The sequence below is a fragment of the Wyeomyia smithii genome, chromosome 1 (assembly GCF_029784165.1).
Source record: "Wyeomyia smithii strain HCP4-BCI-WySm-NY-G18 chromosome 1, ASM2978416v1, whole genome shotgun sequence".
Lineage (NCBI taxonomy): Eukaryota > Metazoa > Arthropoda > Insecta > Diptera > Culicidae > Wyeomyia > Wyeomyia smithii.
The window spans coordinates 31,256,924-31,274,959 of NC_073694.1; the positions used below are offsets into that span (position 1 = coordinate 31,256,924).

Sequence of the window (18,036 nt, forward strand, 5' to 3'; positions counted from 1 at the left end):
TACTTTCCTCAAAGAAGAAAAACTCAGCCCCTGGAGATGATGCCGTAACCTACGAAACACTAAACCTTCTACAACCTGAAGTAGTAAAGATGATAATCGAAGAGTTAAACGGAATGTGGAAAAGGAGCTGTTTGGCCGACCACCTTAAGAAAATAAAAGTGGTTGCCATACCGAAACATGGAAGGGACCAGAATCTTCCTGAGAATAAAAGGCCTATTTCGTTAGTTCCAACTCTTACGAAAATAGCGAATACTGCAGTTTTGGAACGATTACAAGAGTTTCTCCATAAAAATAATATATTGCCACCGACTTCATTCGGTTTTCGCAAGAATTTATCCACTCAGACTTGCATATCTTATGTGACTAACTGGATAAAGCAGAGCAAACGGGAAAAGTGCGTCACTGCTATGATATGCATAGATCTCAGTAACGCGTTTAACGCGATTCAAGTGAACACGCTGGAAAAAATTCTACTAGAAATCCAAGTCCCGCCTGATATAGTAATGTGGATCCTCTCATTCCTCCAAAACAGACAAATAGTTCTACATATGAGAAACAAAACTATCACGCGTACCATTACAAATGGAATTCCGCAAGGAGATGTATTATCTCCAACATTGTTTAATACGTATACTTTGGCGTTGCATGATATAAAGAAAGACGGTGTTGTACTTGTTCAATACGCGGACGATTTTGGGGTTATGGTGAAGGCGAAAAATTTAGAAGATCTCAACAAAGTGGCTCAAGAATATATAGACGAATTTATAGCCGTTGCCGAGATGCTAAACTTCAAAATTAATGCTGAAAAGACCAAAACTCTGCTTTTTCAGAACAACGACAAACATCTTAAGATTCAAATTAATGGAACGGATATCGAATCAGTAAGAAATCACAAGTATCTTGGAATAATAATAGATCGCTATTGAGGCTTTGGCACACACACAAGACAGATAAGAACAAACATTCAAGATAGATTGAACATGATAAAAGTGCTCAGTGGTATCAAAACTGGGGCTCATCCAGACACAGTGGCCAAAATATATAAATCAATTTTTCGCAGTGTATTGGAATATGGCAGTGTAGTGCATTGTAACGCGAAGGAAAGCAACCATAAGATGTTGACTATAGTAAACAACCAGTGCCTAAGAAAAATAACGGGCACGACGCGCTCCACGCCGCTGAACGTACTGACAGCACTAAGTGGTCAAGAATCATTACATCTCAGGCAAGTATATGTTGCGGCTAGAGAAATCATACGCTGTTGCGCTAGAGATAATATCGTCGCACACCAATTAGAGCATATAAATCCACCATCGAATGAAAACGATTTAGAAAGTTTTTCTTTTATGGAGCGGCTCTACTGCAAACATAAGGACACCTTTGACAACATAGCTAAGGATAAGCGGTTGTACACGGTAGGTAGAGTTGGAATCGCTTCTTACATAGAGGGATTACTCAGCTCTAAAGTCAACACAAATCCTATGAAACTCAAGTAAATGGCACTGTTCACTATGAATGGGACTCATAAAGGACGAGGGCGCATTTTCACAGATGCGTTGAAAGAAGGTACAGTATGTGGCATAGGTGTTTTCATTGAAAGTACCCGTCAGAGGTTTCACTATCGCTTGAGGAACGAGACAAGCATCACGTCAGCAGAACTTACAGCTATAAAAAAGGCGACCTCGTTAGTAGACGAGTTTCATCTAGAGAATTTTGTCATCTACACCGACTCGAAATCAGCTTGTGTAATGCTAGAAAGCACACGAGATAGCAACCATGGCGAAGACATACTAATCGACATATTAAAAATCTGTGCGAAATGGAATATTTTCATCAAGTGGATTCCAAGCCATGTGGCAATACAGGGGAACGACATCGCAGACCTTCTAGCTAAAAAAAATTTAACATCAGACAATATTTTGGAAAATAAATTTTTGGTGAGTGATGCATTCATGTTTTTTAAACAGCTACTAGCAAAAAACGCCACAGAATGGTATAAATCATATTCGGTGGAGAGAGGAAAAAAATTCTACGAAATAAATCGAACTTTTTCAACAACACCCTGGTATAGGAAAAAAGTAATGAATGGTCAGGACATAAGGCTTATAAACAGACTTATGTCTGGACATGATTACTCACGATATTGGCTAGCCCGCATGAAAATTGTTTCTGACCCCGATTGTGATCTCTGCGAAGAAGCAGAGACTGCAGAACACAGTTATACTGCATTGTATGAAGTATTGCATTCGAAGAATGGACTATAGCTTCGACAACAAATACAGATCACTAGCTGAAATATTCACTAACGGTGATATTGACACCTACAAGGAAATAGCTGAATTCGTGAGGAAAAATAAACTAAATATTTGAACGATTTGAACACTCGAGAACAAAAGTACAGCAGGGTATATAGTCGATGCGACTGGCCCTCCCAATAGAGCTGACGTGAGACGGCTCAAAAAGAGTTAAGAAGCAGAAGAAGAAGAATGTTTAGGAACTTTTGATCGCAACTTGCAGAAAAAAACCGCTTTTTAAAACCAATGGCTCTCTGATCCCGTTCAGCGCGACGATGGAGTACTTTCAAACAATCTGCAGAATTTGCGAATCTCAGGACAATTTGTGCGATTTGACAAACAAGCTGAACGAAAATGTGGCAGCAAAGTTGTCCTCGCTGACCACGATCCGGGTAAGTATTGCATTCCCTACCCTTACTAATAAATGATACAATGCGATGGTTTGTTCCCGTAGATTCAGCAAGACGATACCCTGCCCCGTTGCATTTGTATGGAGTGTGTCGGTACACTCAATCTAAGTTATGATTTTCTGCTTCGTTGTGAGGCAGCTGAGCAGAAACTTCAGGAGGAAATTCAGGAGCTGCTGAAAGCGGAAGTTTCAGTAGACACGGGCGAGCAAAAGCCGTTGATTGAAACCATCGAGTTCTTAGTGGGTGAAAATGTAGACATAGAAGACCTTGTTGGCAGGAGCAGTCCCGACCAGCAGGAGCTTGATGTTTTGAAGGTAGAGAACCATGTCGAGCTGGCTGAAACGGAGCAGTTATTCAAAGCGCAATCGGAAGGTTTTGCAATTGAAGAGATTCTGGAAGAAGAGGATGACATAAATATGGTTGAGGGTGAGTTGATAGATAACGGCGAAGCCACCGATGTTATTTGCCAAGATCAGGAACACACTAGGAATTTCATTCCAATGCAAACCACGTCCATGGACGGAACCAAAAAGTTCTTTTGCGAAACGTGTGGTAAAGGGTTCGAAAAATGTACCGATTTGTATAAACACAACAAGGATCACGGAAAGGAACGTTTCCAGTGTAAGCAGTGTGATCGCTGGTTTTCCCGGAGAGCACACCTGCAAAGTCATGAAGTAATACATACCGGGGAGCGAAATTATGCTTGTCAAAGTTGTACGAATTCCTACACGAGCAGCCGTAATCTTCGACGGCACGTCAAAAGTGCCCATCTAGGGGAGAAGCCGTTTGTTTGCGATCTGTGCGGGAAGGAGTTTTCGCAAAAGACTATTCTGGAAGCTCACCATAGCACTCATGTACAGGAGAAAAACTATTGCTGCCCAGTATGTGCGAAGCGTTTTAAGTCAGGCAAGTTGCTCAAACTTCACGAAACGAGACATACCCGCAGTGTGCAAGTGAAGACAAGCGTCGATGCGGTTGAATGTGATGTTTGTCACAAGGTGTACTCGAGCAAGATTTCACTGCGAAGCCACAAGCAGATGCATTCTGATGCAAAAATTCTGTGCACCTTCTGCGGCAAGAGTTTCAAGGTGAGAGCACATTTAAAAGTCCACCTGCGTAGTCACACCAAAGAGCAACCGTACGAGTGTGGAGTTTGCCATAAGAAGTTTGGCTATGAGACCTCTCTCCGGACGCACCGGTTGATCCACTCGGGTGAACGGCCGTACAAGTGCGATATGTGTGAACTGTCCTTCAAGCAGGTGAACCATCTGAAGGCGCACAAGTTCTTGCACAGCGGACAGAAACCGTTCGAGTGTCTGGTGTGTCGCAAATCGTTCGCACTACGGGGCAATCTGACCATCCACATGCGGATTCACGACGAGCAGGCGTGCAGTCCGTTTCAGTGCTACCTCTGCGAGGGGAAGAAATTGAACGATTCCAATGCACTGAAACGGCACCTGAAAGCCCATCCTTTGGCCAAGGTAGTTAAGATGGGTACGCTGACGGTGATTTTAGATGCGGAACAGGAGCTAAAGACTGAGGAAAGTACGGAGGCTGAACAGTTGGTGCTGGAAGCTGGACAAGACGAGGACAGCCAGAGTTGATAGAACTTCGATGTTACTTTATCATAGAATAAAATTGCATTTACTTTTGGTACTTATTAGTGCTCTCTTCTAAAGTTTTGTACTGGAAAAGTAGTTAAAAAGACATTTTGATTATATAATAAAAATGGTACGTAGAATACAATTGTCGTTAAATTATGAGTTGTTTTTTCATAGTAATTATGATCCACTGTTTAGTAATGCAAAAAAGGTATTACAATTGATTTTTAAGTTTTGGTGAGCTCAACGAATAAATTCGTTTTTTTTGCCTTATCTGGGCTAGATTCAGGATTACTTTTTTGACCTTTAGATGCATTTTAAGACGATTCTGTGTTTTACCTGGAACTGATCTCTCCTGACCTGGGTTCTATTTGGGATCGATTTCATTTCTGGTTTTGTTCTATCGTCTAACAGTATTTTTGACGATTCCGAGCTAAGTTTGAGATCAAATGCATGGTCGAGACAATATATGTAGTTGATGAATAAATAAAAAAAAATAAATTAATAAATGTTCAACGAAGCCAGATTAAACAATGAACATGTTTATCGTAGAATAAATATCTAGTGAATAGTTTCAGCAAATATATAGCAAATATAATATGTGCAGTTCGTACAGTTCAATACCTACCATGATCCATAACCAGTTCACGCAACCTCTAGTAGCTATAATAGCTATAATATCAGTTAGTTATACCGTCAACGCTCGTCAACGTCAATTGGCGCGTGAATTGCGCGCCTCGGTTTTGCTGTCATTTTTTTATTAGTTTGACAGAGATCAATTCGAATTTTTTCAACAGACAAATTTTTGTTAGAATCGACTATATTCTTGTTTTAATGTAATTTGATCATAATCTTTTGTGAAAGTCGCAAACAAAGTTAGTGAATCCAAAAAAAAAAAAACGTCGACGAAGGAAGAAAAAAATGTCAGCAGAAGTGAACAACCTTGCTAACGTCTATGCCTTTTTGAAAAACACCTACGATACGGCTGATGTGCTATTGGCCCCCGCTCCAACATACGTACAATCGCTGACCGGAGAGGCCGATTCGAAAGTCATTTTCATCTACAAATATGACGAACATCGGAGCAGGGTCATGCAAATCGATGGAGCTCAATTCAGGAGCAAAAAAGGAGGGAGCACATCAAGTCAACCGGATTTGGATCTTACCGGATCGCCGCTAAAGGATGACGTGAAACTAGATGATTTAAATCTCTCTGATGAGCCGGGAGCAGTGATCTACTTGGAGAACCCGTGGCTGGACAAGGAAGAATGCTACGTACCGATTCCGGTGGAAAAAGCGACAGCGATTTTTCAAGAGGTGTTGAACAGTGATTATTCCGGCAGTGGTCAGTTGTGGGCTCTGTGCGATGCTCGTGATATGGATCAAACTATGCTGTTGCAGATTGTGTTGAAGAGAGGGGCACGGAATTTTATTAGAGGAGTAGTCAGGCTGTTGGGATGTTTTGCTGATGATACTCTTTCGATGGTCAGGTTCCAAAAAGTTCACGAAACAAGAACGCGAGCTGGTTCGGAGAAGAAACTGGAAACAAATATTGAACTGTGGTATAAAATCCAGTCCCACATAAGCGTTAAACTCTACTGGACCAATTACTCTGAACAGCCGTCGTTTTGCATCAATAAGAAAGCCGACATCTGGCTGCAGCAAACCATTCGCATTGACGACACTCAGTCGGTGGCGGAATATTTTTGGAGCCAGTTGCATCTGCTGGAAACAATCAAGGAGAAGATAATTCAAATTCGCAGCGAGGGTCGTCTTAATCTCGAAAACGATACGTTTGCCGGTGCGTTGGATATCGACCTGATTAAGGAGAAGGTCCACAAGATTTTAACGGAATTTTGTATGATGGAATCGACGGACTACAAGCTGGTACAGATCGGATCGGTTGTGGAGCGCGTAAAAAACAGGACAGCTGCTGACGTAACGGACCGGCTGTGGAGTGTCCTAAAATGTTAGTATTGATCGATGTTTCCACATTATATTATTTTCTAAAGTTGTACGTTTTTAGATTGCTCTGGGTACGATGATTTAAGGGAGGTTCTAACATTTATCTTTAAAGCTGCATCCAAAAGTAATCTCGCGGTAAGTTAAGCATTCAAATCCAACATTCAAACTAGAGTCACATTCTTATCTCACAGAACATTCCCAGTAACAACAATCGGCTAGCCCAGTTGATCAAATCGATTGCTCAAGGACGTCTGGCGATACCCATGCTAAGCGGAGCCGAACCTCTGGAGTTGCTGCTAGAAATAGGGCTGGAAAAAATTTTCAATGATTATCAGATTATTTTCCATGAGAGTAAGATTTGCAATCTAGACCTGGCGAAAGTGGGTAAAACTACGGCCACGAATGGAGGACAGAGTGCCTCTCGAGCCTCGAGTATAAGAAAATCCATGTACGACGCGGTAAAGCCATCGGAAGCCAAATCGGCTCACAGTCGTAAGACGACTTTACTGTCAGGCACTGGTAGCACCGAGCAGGATGATGATGATGACGGGGCCATTCGTAATAGTTATTTCAACGCGAACGAAGCTACGCTGAAGATTGGTAAACTGGCTCAGGTTCATCTATTGCTCGAACACTTGCTTTCGATCGAAACGCACTTGAAATTAACGAACATTTACTCGCATGTTGCTGAGGAATATTTTGCCCGGCCAGCTGTCAGCTTCGAAGATATACGGTCGCGCAAAACTGACCGACTAGAGATTCCGATTATGGACAATAAGATCATCGAACTGGTGGAAAACGCTACACCCTACATTCGCAAAGTTAAGATGACCAGCAAGTGCAAATTCCGTACAGTGCAAAGCACCTTCTACCAGAGCACGGAGCCGATTTTCCCTACCCATTTGTACAGTCAGCTTAACGCGGAATGCGCGGAAGGAGTGAACTCCTACTGGTGCTTGGAATATACGAAACTGATCAATCATTGAGAAGGCGGTCTCGTGAGTATTTTCTGTCTCCGTATGATCATCACAAACCTATAGAGATGTATGCGTTATAGGTGGAACTTTTGGAGCCTTTTTTGTTAGCCTTTTTCAACCTTTTCAGCTCCTATTGTTTTAGATTTTTAAAATCTGTTATTATTTTTCAATACTTGTCAGGTTCGTTTTTCAACAGTTTTTTTTTGCCCTGTTCTAGACCGTGTTTACAACAATTAAGAATATTTTGTATCGTCTGGCTTTCGAAAATATTTGAAGTGATGTTAGATGATATAATTTTCTAAAGTATCTTTCCTCCACTGTAACTTTCCTAACTTGTCTTAGGACCGAAGCGTTGATCTTCGGCTTAAGGCTTAATTTGAGATCTTATATTTAGGAAAATTAGTATTTTTAGCGTTGATTTGTTTGAAATGGTGTAAATATTAGAGATCGCTTTTTTCATTATTGTGTCAGGAGTGATTCCTCTCTAAACCTAATCCTCTCTCTAGAATCGAGACTATTGGTATATTGTTTGGAAATACACATCTGTTAAATAGAGAGAAGAATTTTACAAAATCATGAAAAGGGTATTTGTTTCTTTTTTTGTGTTCTAAGAATATGTACATTTTTGTTATATTTTTGTTCGTTTATTGTTACCATTAGATGAAGGCAGATTTGATTACTTCTTCGGCTTCCTTCGCGTGCCATGTGCTAACACCTACAGCGACGGTAGCTCCCTCGTAACGGCCACGATAGTCAATCTGTGGATAATGCAATCTATAATTTCAACGCTTACGTCCGTGCAAAAAAATCCTCAATTCTTACCCTCTTTCCACACATGTTCTCGAATCTGGGGTGAACGAAACTCCAAGCGCCCATATTACGGTGTTCCTCCTGACTCCAGATAACTTCGCGCGCATTTCCGTACTTGTCCAGCTCGTCGCGAATGCTCTGGACCGGGAACGGACAAAGTGATTCCACACGTATGATCGCTACATCCTTGTTTTTGGACGCCAAGCGTTCACTGTGTAAATTATAGTAATGTTTGCCGGTGCAGAGAATAACGCGTTTCACGCGTTTCGGATCGGTAACTTCGTGATCTCCAATAACCGCTTGGAAGTGCGTTCCCGGGGCTATTTCAGCATGCGTCGAAACGCACTCCGATAGGCGTAGTAACGTCTTAGGTGCTATTACAACCAATGGCTTGCGAAAGTTACGAATCATCTGACGACGTAACGCATGGAAATACTGGGCTGGTGTCGAAGGGTAGATGATTTGAAAATTAACGTCCTCGCCATCCGGAGTGGATTCCTTTGAATCGGTCAGCTGAAGGAACCGTTCCATACGACAGGAGCTATGTTCAGATGCAGCCCCATCGAAGCCATGCGGCAGCAGCATGACCAATCCGTTGCAGACCATCCACTTTGCTGAAATGAGTAGCAGACGATCGTAATTCTTTGCTAGATGTTAGAATCAATAGGATACTCACTTTCACCGCTAACCAAGAATGTATCGATCATGATTTGGGCCCCGTTAAAGAAATCCCCAAATTGAGCCTCCCAAATGATCATATTGTTCGGGTTGTCGATTGCCATGCCGTACTCGAATCCCAGCACTGCTTCCTCGGACAGTATACTGTTGGCGATCTCTAGCTTTCCTCCGGAACCTCCCTCCAAACTGTTTAGCGGAATGTAAATTTCGTTCGTATTCTGATCGACGAACATCGCATGTCGTTGGGAGAAAGTTCCCCGGCCAACGTCTTCGCCGCTGATACGAACATTGAAACCCTGATACATTAAGCTTCCAATTGCCATTGTTTCTGCTGTGGCCCAATCCAGCCGCGTTCCTTCGGCGATCCTTTTCAAGCGTGCTTCCACGTGGTGTTTTTTCAAGTGCGAGTGCAGGGCGAAATCTGACGGGTATTCCACACTCGTTCGGGCGATTAGATGCAGTAGACTATAGTCTACACCAGTGTCCCAAGTGGTGATCTCACTTCCAGCTTGTTGCATTCCGCTCCACTGCTGTTCGAAGTAGCCCTTCTCCGGTTGGTATTCGTTAAGATTTTGCAGCTCCGAATTGAGGAAGTCCGTGTGGTTTTTAACTATGGTCTTAACATCAGCCTGTTCCAGTTCACCAGTTGCTAACAACTTGGCTGCGTACAGGTCCGGAACTGACTTACGGTTGTGAATTATTTTGTAAAGCAGGGGATTTGTGAAAGTTGGATCATCCATTTCGTTGTGACCCCACCGTCGGAAGCAGTTGAGATCGATGAAAATGTCCTTCCCGAAAATTTGCTGGTAATTAAACGCCAGCTGAGTTACCTTGGACAGCGCTTCCGGGTCATCGCCATTAACGTGGATCACAGGTGCCATTATGCTTTTGGCCAGATCGGATGAATAGGGCGTTCCACGGCCACGGTCTCCTGGTGTAGTGAAACCGACTTGATTGTTCACGATCATGTGAATCGATCCACCGACGTCGAAGTGCGGCACAGAGGCCATCATCAGGCATTCTTGGTTAACTCCCTGACCAGCGAACGCCCCATCACCGTGCAGTTGAACGTTTAGTATCTTAGAGATTTGAGCGCCGTCATTGGCATACGGTCCATCCTGCTGTGAGAGCTGTTTCGCCCGTGTTTTACCCATGCAAACGGGATTGACCGCTTCCAGGTGGGACGGGTTATGAAGCATGTTCAAGTGAATGGTTTTATCACGGACTGATAGGTCCTGTGAGGTATCTGAAAAGTTTGTTCGTGACATTAAATTGTTCTGGAAAATATATTTAAGTTCATCTTACGGAAGTGACTTGCAATATCACACATGGCCTTTGCATCGGCAGGAAACTCGGGCAAACCCTTGAATTTGCGGAAAATTTTCGCCGGCCTCGTTTGGAACAGCGTGGTTAGCACATTTAGCTTACCTCGATGAGGCATGCCTACTACGACGTTTTTGATATCGGCGTCGGCTGCACAGATAAACAGTTGGCGGTAAAATGCCATTATGCTCTCCGCACCTTCGCCGCCATACCGTTTGACGGTGGGAAACTTGACGGCTAAGAAATTATCGAATGCCTGTGACTTGAGCAGCAATTCCGCAATTTCTCTCCGGTCTTGCGTCTTCAAATCATCTTGAAATAGTCGCTCGTATTCCTCTATCAGCCATTCTCGTTCGTGTTCGTTTTCGATGTACGCCAGTTCTATACTAGTTGCACCGCAGTAAATTTTTTCCAGCAGTTCTTGGAGCTGTGCAGTGGACACGGTCGATGAGATGTTAGTTTGAACTATACCAGCGGGATCAACTGTTTCGTTGCCGGACAATCCGTAGCGTGCATAATTCAATACTGGTGGATCTTCAATAGGTTGGGTGAATAGCATTGGATTGACCGCGGCCTTTCGGTGAGCATAATTCCGGTAGGCTTCAACCCACCGATGAACGTTGCTGTTTCGTGTTCTAGCTTCAACGATGTGTTGTTTCACTGAAGTAACAGAAAAAAAAATTGTAATAAACCTCTCCTAATTCTTACTAACTCATCCAATCGTTAATAATACTCCCTCAAACTTCAGTACAAATTTGGGAGTTTGGTGACATAGATATTGTCAAAATTTCTAAAAATGGGTAGTAAGGTTATATGCACCCGGAAACAACACTTTTTTATTATATTTTGAACAACATCTCTCTCTACTAAACGTAACCCTAGGTCAAAGCTTGCCTCAATTATCGATATCACCAAGCTAACAAAAGTTCTCTGAAATCTCAGTTAACTTCACAAAATAGTTTACGAGCAATCCCTCTACAGCGATTACTTTAGGGCGAAGTGTCTTCTAAAGCATCACATGAGAGTTGGATAGATACTCCGATGGGACTATTTCTACGCTGATAAGAGATCCCGGTACACAGTGTAAATAAGATTTTGCGAAAATCATTTCGCATACTCGCATGTGCTTGAGCTGAACTTACACTTAAATTCCTGTCGTACTTTAGGTGTAAAACCGAACACTCCTCGGGTACTGTGGTACTGTCGGGAAATGATCCTGAACATTTTGACCCCAACTTTGTTGATTCAGCGCCCACACACTTTACGCTTTCACGTCGCGCAACGGTATGTTATTTTGTCTTCCTAGTCGTCAAGGGGCAGGCAGGCAGGAGATAAAAATGCGATTGTTTTGAGGTTCTTTTTTTCACTGCTGCTACACACAGTGTTCCTTTCTTGGTCGCCGTCAAACCAACCTCTGCGGGGAGGGAACACAGATCGGCACGAGCGCTAAAACGAAACTGAGAGTGATTTGCTCAGCGATCAACAACAACCCAATTCAATCTGCTCTGTGTCCACCTTTCCCGTTGGACGAGAGATTGGCCGTCCGTTGCATTGGGCATAAATTTGTGTTTTTTTTTCATATTTTTTCTCTTTTTGCTTTGTTGTCATTCTTGTGTTTCTCTGTCATTCTGCCTTATTTTTAAAGTCACAAAATATTTTCAGGAATTTTATTCTATTCATTATAACGCACACCCTAACTGAAGTGCCAATTCCTAATCAAAACGATAGCGTCGCTTTGCCGTTGAACTTGCTGATAACTAATCTCACTTGTTGCGCTCAGTTTGTATTTGCGTTGGATGGTGCTTTGGGGGCCGGTTTGATGGCCTGTTTCGAATTCGTTTTGGGCATATGGTTCAACTTATGTTTTCTGAAAGCTTCGTATGGGCTGGGAGCGTACGCAAATTTTTTTATTATATCGGCTGATTTTGTTTACGCTCATCTTAATCTAGTCAAAATATTCTGAGATTCGTATAGCATTTAAAGGGAGACATTTTTACATTTTTTACGTATGCAAATTAGTACTGTAATTGGTAAAACAGGGTAACATTGGTCAGCTTGGCTGGATTTCGATTTTTATTGGAGGAAAATTGCAAACTACTTTTTTACATCTCTTAGCATTAAAAGTGCTAGGTGCTACTATAAAACTAAATGTTTCAAGCTTAGAGATGTTTTTTCAATGATATTGTATCTGAACACCAGTTGAATTCACTCAGAGAGGATAATTTGGGATTCAGGGCGAAGTGTTAGAAGAAAAAACAATTCTGTTTTATACCTGGGGTGATTCACTTTATTGTACAGGGTGACAAAAAAGTCCGATCACACAGGAAAATCTCAATATTTCAAAGAATAAGAAGAAAATCTGAATCTGGCTTTCATAGCTTTATTCAGTAACTCATAAAGATACTTCACAGACGAACCAGCTTCACACGTCTCGGAAAGTCGTCGCAAGCGGCGCGCACGTGCTCCATCGGCATCTCGTCCCAGAATATCGTGATCACTCGCTTGAATTGCTCCAAATTTGTTATTTTATAGTCGTTCAGCTATCCCCACACGAAATAATCCAGTGGATTCAGATCCAGAGACGACGGAGGCCATTCATTCTTCGAAATGAAATCGGTCAAGTTTTCCTCACACCACGCCTGAACAACCTTTGCGGTGTGGGATGGGGCGCCATTTTGCTGGAAGCAGTAGTAATCGTCTTCAAACAATAGTTCAGCTTGAGGCAGAACATTTTCATTCAAAACCGTGTCCAGGTAGTACGCTGCGTTGATTTTGACCCCTTTATCGATAATAATAAGAGGCAGTTTACCTCTCTTGCAAATGGCTTCCCAAACCCTCACTGACGTCTTATTTTGGAACCGGGAACCGTTCAGTTTGTCCGCAGGAGCTTGCTGGAGGCTCACACTCCAAACTCGATCATTTTGGCGATTGACTGTTTGCTCCTAAACGAACAGCTTCTCGTCCGAAAAAATAATCTCGTTATTTGCGCGCCAACCGAGCAACTCCCGCGATCGTTGGTACCTCTTGTCCTTTGTAGCTTTGGTAACCCCATGAACCACCTGTTTTTTGTACGGTGTAAGTTTTGAATCCTTGCGCAGAAGCAGGCGGTTTGATTCTCGGTTCATTTTAAGGTTCCTGACCAGCTTCCGTGCAGATTTGGCGGGACTCCGGCGAATCCGGTCTCGTATAATCTTTTTCAGCCTTGGAGTTCTCACAGACCTTGGTCGTCTAGATCGTGCCTTGTCCTCGGTGCCTCCAGTCTCTAGGTTCCGATTTATGGTCCGGTACACGAATTTCCGGTTGATTCCGAGCGGTTTTAGGTGTTTGAATATGTGTCCGGGTTTGTACCCTTTTACATATTCAGCGATAACAGCTGCTCTTAACTCTGCCATGGCTCACAACTCAATGTAAACAAACTGCACAGAAACGAAACTCTGCCACTTTAGGCAGCAAAGTTAACCCTTTCATTTTACATATAGATGGCACCAGAGAGATGCAACGTGTAGGCTACAGGCGACCCCAAAAAAGTGTGAGCGGACTTTTTTGTCACCGTGTACCTTTCTGATCTATGGAAATATTAGGCTCGGCGATTCTATTGAGCGCGATTCAATTTGAGATCATTTTCTATTCTGGCCTTTTCTGGCCTTGAGAAGCACTTTTCGGCAATTCTGAGCTCAATTTGGGATCATTTTCTATTTCGACCTTTTCTGTCCCTTAGAATCACTTTCCAGCGATTCTTATTCTTCTATTTTATTCTTTCCTGGCCCTTTGAAGCACTTTTCGACGATTCTGAGTTCAATTTGGGATCATTTCCTATTTTGGTCTTTTCTGGCCTTAGGAAGCACTTTTTGACAATTCTGAACTTAATTTGGGATCATTTTCTTTTTGGCCTTCAGAAGGGGTTTTTGGTGATTCTGGGCTTAATTTGGGATCATTTTCTTTTTTGGCAATTTCTGGCCTTTAGAAGGCGTTTCCGGCGATTCTGAGCTCAATTTGGGATCATTTTCTATTTTGGTCTTTTCTGGCCTTCAGAAGCACTTTTCGTCGATTCTGAGCTTAATTTGGGATCATTTTCTATTATGACCTTTTCTGGGCCTTAGAAGCACTCTTCGGCGATATTTAGCTCAATTTTGGATCATTCTCTATTTTGGCCTTTTCTGGCCTTCAGAAGCACTTTTCAGCAATTCTGAGCTCAATTTGGGATCATTTTCTGTTATTGCATTCAGAAGCACTTTTAAGCAATTGTGAGCCCAAATTGGGATTATTTTTTATATTGGTCTTTTCTAGCCTTCAGAAGCATTTTTCGGCGATTCTGAGCTCAATTTGGGATCATATTCTTTTTGGCCTTTTCTGGCCTTTAGAAGGGGTTTTTGACGATTCTTAGCTTAATTTAGGATCATTTTCTTTTTTGGCTATTTCTGGCTTTAAGTAGGCGTTTTAGGCGATTTGAGTTCAATTTGGGATCATTTTCTATTTTGATCTTTTCTGGCCTTTAGAAGCACTTTTCGTCGATTCTGAGCTTAATTTGGGATCAGTTTCAATTTTGACCTTTTCTGGTCCTTAGAAGCACTTTTCGGCGATATTGAGCTCAATTTGGGATCATTCTCTGTTTTGGCCTTTTCTGGCCTTCAGATGCACTTTTCGGCAATTCTGAGCTCAATTTGGGATCATTTTCTGTTATTGCATTTAGATGCACTTTTAAGAGATTGTGAGCTCAAATTAGGATTATTTTCTATATTGGTCTTTTATAGCCCTCAGAAGCACTTTTCAGTGATTCTGAGCTCAATTTGGGATCATATTCTTTTTGGCCTTCTGCACTTAATTTGGGATCATTTTCTATTTTGATATTTCTGGCCCTTAGAAGCACTTTTCGGCGATTATGAGCTCAAATTGAGATCATTTTCTATTTTGGTCTTTCCTGGCCCTTAGAAGCACTTTTTGGCGATTCTAAGTTCAATTTGGGATCATTTTCTATTTTGGCCTTTTCTGGCCTTTAGAAGCACTTTTCGACAATTCTGAACTCAAATTGGGATCATTTTCAATTTTGGTCTTTTCTGGCCCTCACTTTTCGACGATTCTGAGTTCAATTCGGAATCATTTTCTATTTTGGTCTTTTCTGGCCTTAGAAGCACTTTTCGTCGATTCTGAGCTCAATTTGGAATCATTTTATATTTTGGCCTTTTCTGTTCTTTAGAAGCACTTTTCGGCGATTCTGAGCTCAATTTAGAGTCATTTTCTATTTTGACCTTTTTTGGCCCCTAGACGCACTTTTTAACGATTTTGAGCTCAATTTGGGATCATTTTCTATTTTGTCCTTTTCGGCGGTTCTGAACTTAATTTGGGATCATTTTCAATTTTGGCCTTTTCTGGTTTTCAGTAGCACTTTTCTGCGATTCTGAGCTCAATTTGGAATCATTTTCTATTTTGGCCTTTTCTGTTATTTGGAAGCACTTTTCGGCGATTCTGAGTTCAATTTGGGATCATTTGCTATTTTTATTTTTTCTGGCCCTTAGAAGCACTTTTTGGCGATTCTTTGCTTAATTTTGGATCATTTTCTATCAATTGTCGAAAAGTGCTTCGACAATGCTGTTGGCTTTGTGCCAACGGAGGCAAATCCGTCATTACTTCGAAGACTTTTCTGGAAGGCAAGCTCCAGAAAACTGGGAAAGTCTCAAAAAACCACCAGGATTTGAAGAATTTGGAATCATTTTATATTTTGGCCTTTTCTGTTCTTTAGAAGCACTTTTCGGCGATTCTGAGCTCAATTTAGAGTCATTTTCTATTTTGACCTTTTTTGGCCCCTAGACGCACTTTTTAACGATTTTGAGCTCAATTTGGGATCATTTTCTATTTTGTCCTTTTCGGCGGTTCTGAACTTAATTTGGGATCATTTTCAATTTTGGCCTTTTCTGGTTTTCAGTAGCACTTTTCTGCGATTCTGAGCTCAATTTGGAATCATTTTCTATTTTGGCCTTTTCTGTTATTTGGAAGCACTTTTCGGCGATTCTGAGTTCAATTTGGGATCATTTGCTATTTTTATTTTTTCTGGCCCTTAGAAGCACTTTTTGGCGATTCTTTGCTTAATTTGGGATCATTTTCTATCAATTGTCGAAAAGTGCTTCGTCAATGCTGTTGGCTTTGTGCCAACGGAGGCAAATCCGTCATTACTTCGAAGACTTTTCTGGAAGGCAAGCTCCAGAAAACTGGGAAAGTCTCAAAAAACCACCAGGATTTGAAGAATTTGGAATCATTTTATATTTTGGCCTTTTCTGTTCTTTAGAAGCACTTTTCGGCGATTCTGAGCTCAATTTAGAGTCATTTTCTATTTTGACCTTTTTTGGCCCCTAGACGCACTTTTTAACGATTTTGAGCTCAATTTGGGATCATTTTCTATTTTGTCCTTTTCGGCGGTTCTGAACTTAATTTGGGATCATTTTCAATTTTGGCCTTTTCTGGTTTTCAGTAGCACTTTTCTGCGATTCTGAGCTCAATTTGGAATCATTTTCTATTTTGGCCTTTTCTGTTATTTGGAAGCACTTTTCGGCGATTCTGAGTTCAATTTGGGATCATTTGCTATTTTATTTTTTTCTGGCCCTTAGAAGCACTTTTTGGCGATTCTTTGCTTAATTTGGGATCATTTTCTATCAATTGTCGAAAAGTGCTTCGTCAATGCTGTTGGCTTTGTGCCAACGGAGGCAAATCCGTCATTACTTCGAAGACTTTTCTGGAAGGCAAGCTCCAGAAAACTGGGAAAGTCTCAAAAAACCACCAGGATTTGAAGAAGGTGGAAGATGAAACTGTGTAAGGAATTTTGATGAGTGGTGTTAAGTACAATGGTCCAAAAGGTGCTTTCAGCTTGATTTCAGATCATTCCCACACTGTTATTTCCCAGCCTTCAGCAGTATTTTCAGTGTTTCCAAATTGCATTTCATATTATTTTTTGGGGCCTTCTCAGAAATGCATTTCGTCGATTCCATGTAGAAGATCTACACGGGATTTGTGACTTTTGGAAATTCAGAATTAGTTATGAATTCAGATCAGTTTTTTCACATAAACAAATCAACTTTATTTATTCTGAAGTAAAAAAAGTAGTTTATAACTTTAATGATCAGTTAAAACACGATTCCCATAAGTGAACCATGCAAAAATTTTTGGGATATTCCACAGTGGATTTATATAGCAACCCTTATTTCACAATATATGGTTAAGGAATGTTACGGATATCCAAATCCGCATCCGTAACTGCGGAACATCCGCATGAAAATTGACATCTGTAGCATACCATGCGGATGTTGAGAAAAAATATCCCTTCATAAAATTTTGTAGAAAAATTTTCCTTGGTGTGTTTGTTGCTCGCTTGAATAGTTTTTGCACTGGGGAGGGACATGGGCATGCGAAATAAGCAAAAAAAAAAAACACACAAGGGATGCTACGAATATCTGCATCCGCATCCGCATGAAAATTGACATCCGCATCTACATCTGCATCCGTAATCACATATCCGCATCCGCATCTGCAGATGTCTAAAAAATCAGATCCATAACATCCCTAATATGGTTGTTTGAGTTATGAAATTTCAAACTTGGTGAAAATTTACCTCAATCACCGCATTTCCTCGCAACTTTGGTCGATCGATTTGTTTGTTTTGCCGATCAATTCGTATTGTTTTTAGGTTATAAGAAAGGTGGTTATTTGAAAGGGGGTTTTCTGCAAGAAAAACGCTCAGAAATTTCACTGTAAAGTCAGTTCTTTATTCTGCTAAAATTTCACCTGTTGGAGCTAAAATTCACCTGTTGAAGAAATGGCATAAATGCAATGAATCAAATGTTACCCAAATATTCTCAGCGTAAAATCTGGTAGGTTGCCCATAGAAAAAGATGGCGACTGACTGGACCTGTAATATTCAACTTCGTGGACGAAACACCAAGACAATTATAATTCGTAGTTATGGACAATTTGAATTCGGTTTATATCACAT

The 18,036-nt window shown here is 41.4% G+C and overlaps 3 protein-coding genes across 3 annotated transcripts; 2 read left to right on the plus strand and 1 right to left on the minus strand.

Moving 5' to 3' along the window:
- Positions 1-2,461: 2,461 nt before the first annotated feature.
- Positions 2,462-4,464, plus strand: LOC129729225 (gastrula zinc finger protein XlCGF57.1-like). Its single transcript, XM_055687725.1, has 2 exons — positions 2,462-2,686; positions 2,749-4,464. The coding sequence occupies exons 1-2, from the start codon at positions 2,570-2,572 to the stop codon at positions 4,306-4,308; spliced, it is 1,677 nt and encodes a 558-aa protein (XP_055543700.1). The 5' UTR covers positions 2,462-2,569; the 3' UTR covers positions 4,309-4,464.
- A 615-nt stretch (positions 4,465-5,079) lies between these two features.
- LOC129724849 (protein zwilch) lies at positions 5,080-7,259 on the plus strand. Its single transcript, XM_055680090.1, has 3 exons — positions 5,080-6,274; positions 6,332-6,405; positions 6,462-7,259. Exons 1-3 carry the CDS (start codon positions 5,227-5,229, stop codon positions 7,254-7,256), a joined length of 1,917 nt encoding a protein of 638 aa, XP_055536065.1. The 5' UTR covers positions 5,080-5,226; the 3' UTR covers positions 7,257-7,259.
- A 610-nt stretch (positions 7,260-7,869) lies between these two features.
- On the minus strand, positions 7,870-11,499 carry LOC129724808 (probable 2-oxoglutarate dehydrogenase E1 component DHKTD1 homolog, mitochondrial). The gene is made up of 5 exons (XM_055679984.1): positions 11,201-11,499; positions 10,041-10,718; positions 8,734-9,981; positions 8,070-8,671; positions 7,870-8,005 (listed from the first exon to the last, which is right to left on the minus strand). Exons 1-5 carry the CDS (start codon positions 11,280-11,282, stop codon positions 7,904-7,906), a joined length of 2,712 nt encoding a protein of 903 aa, XP_055535959.1. The 5' UTR covers positions 11,283-11,499; the 3' UTR covers positions 7,870-7,903.
- Between the last annotated feature and the right edge of the window lie 6,537 nt (positions 11,500-18,036).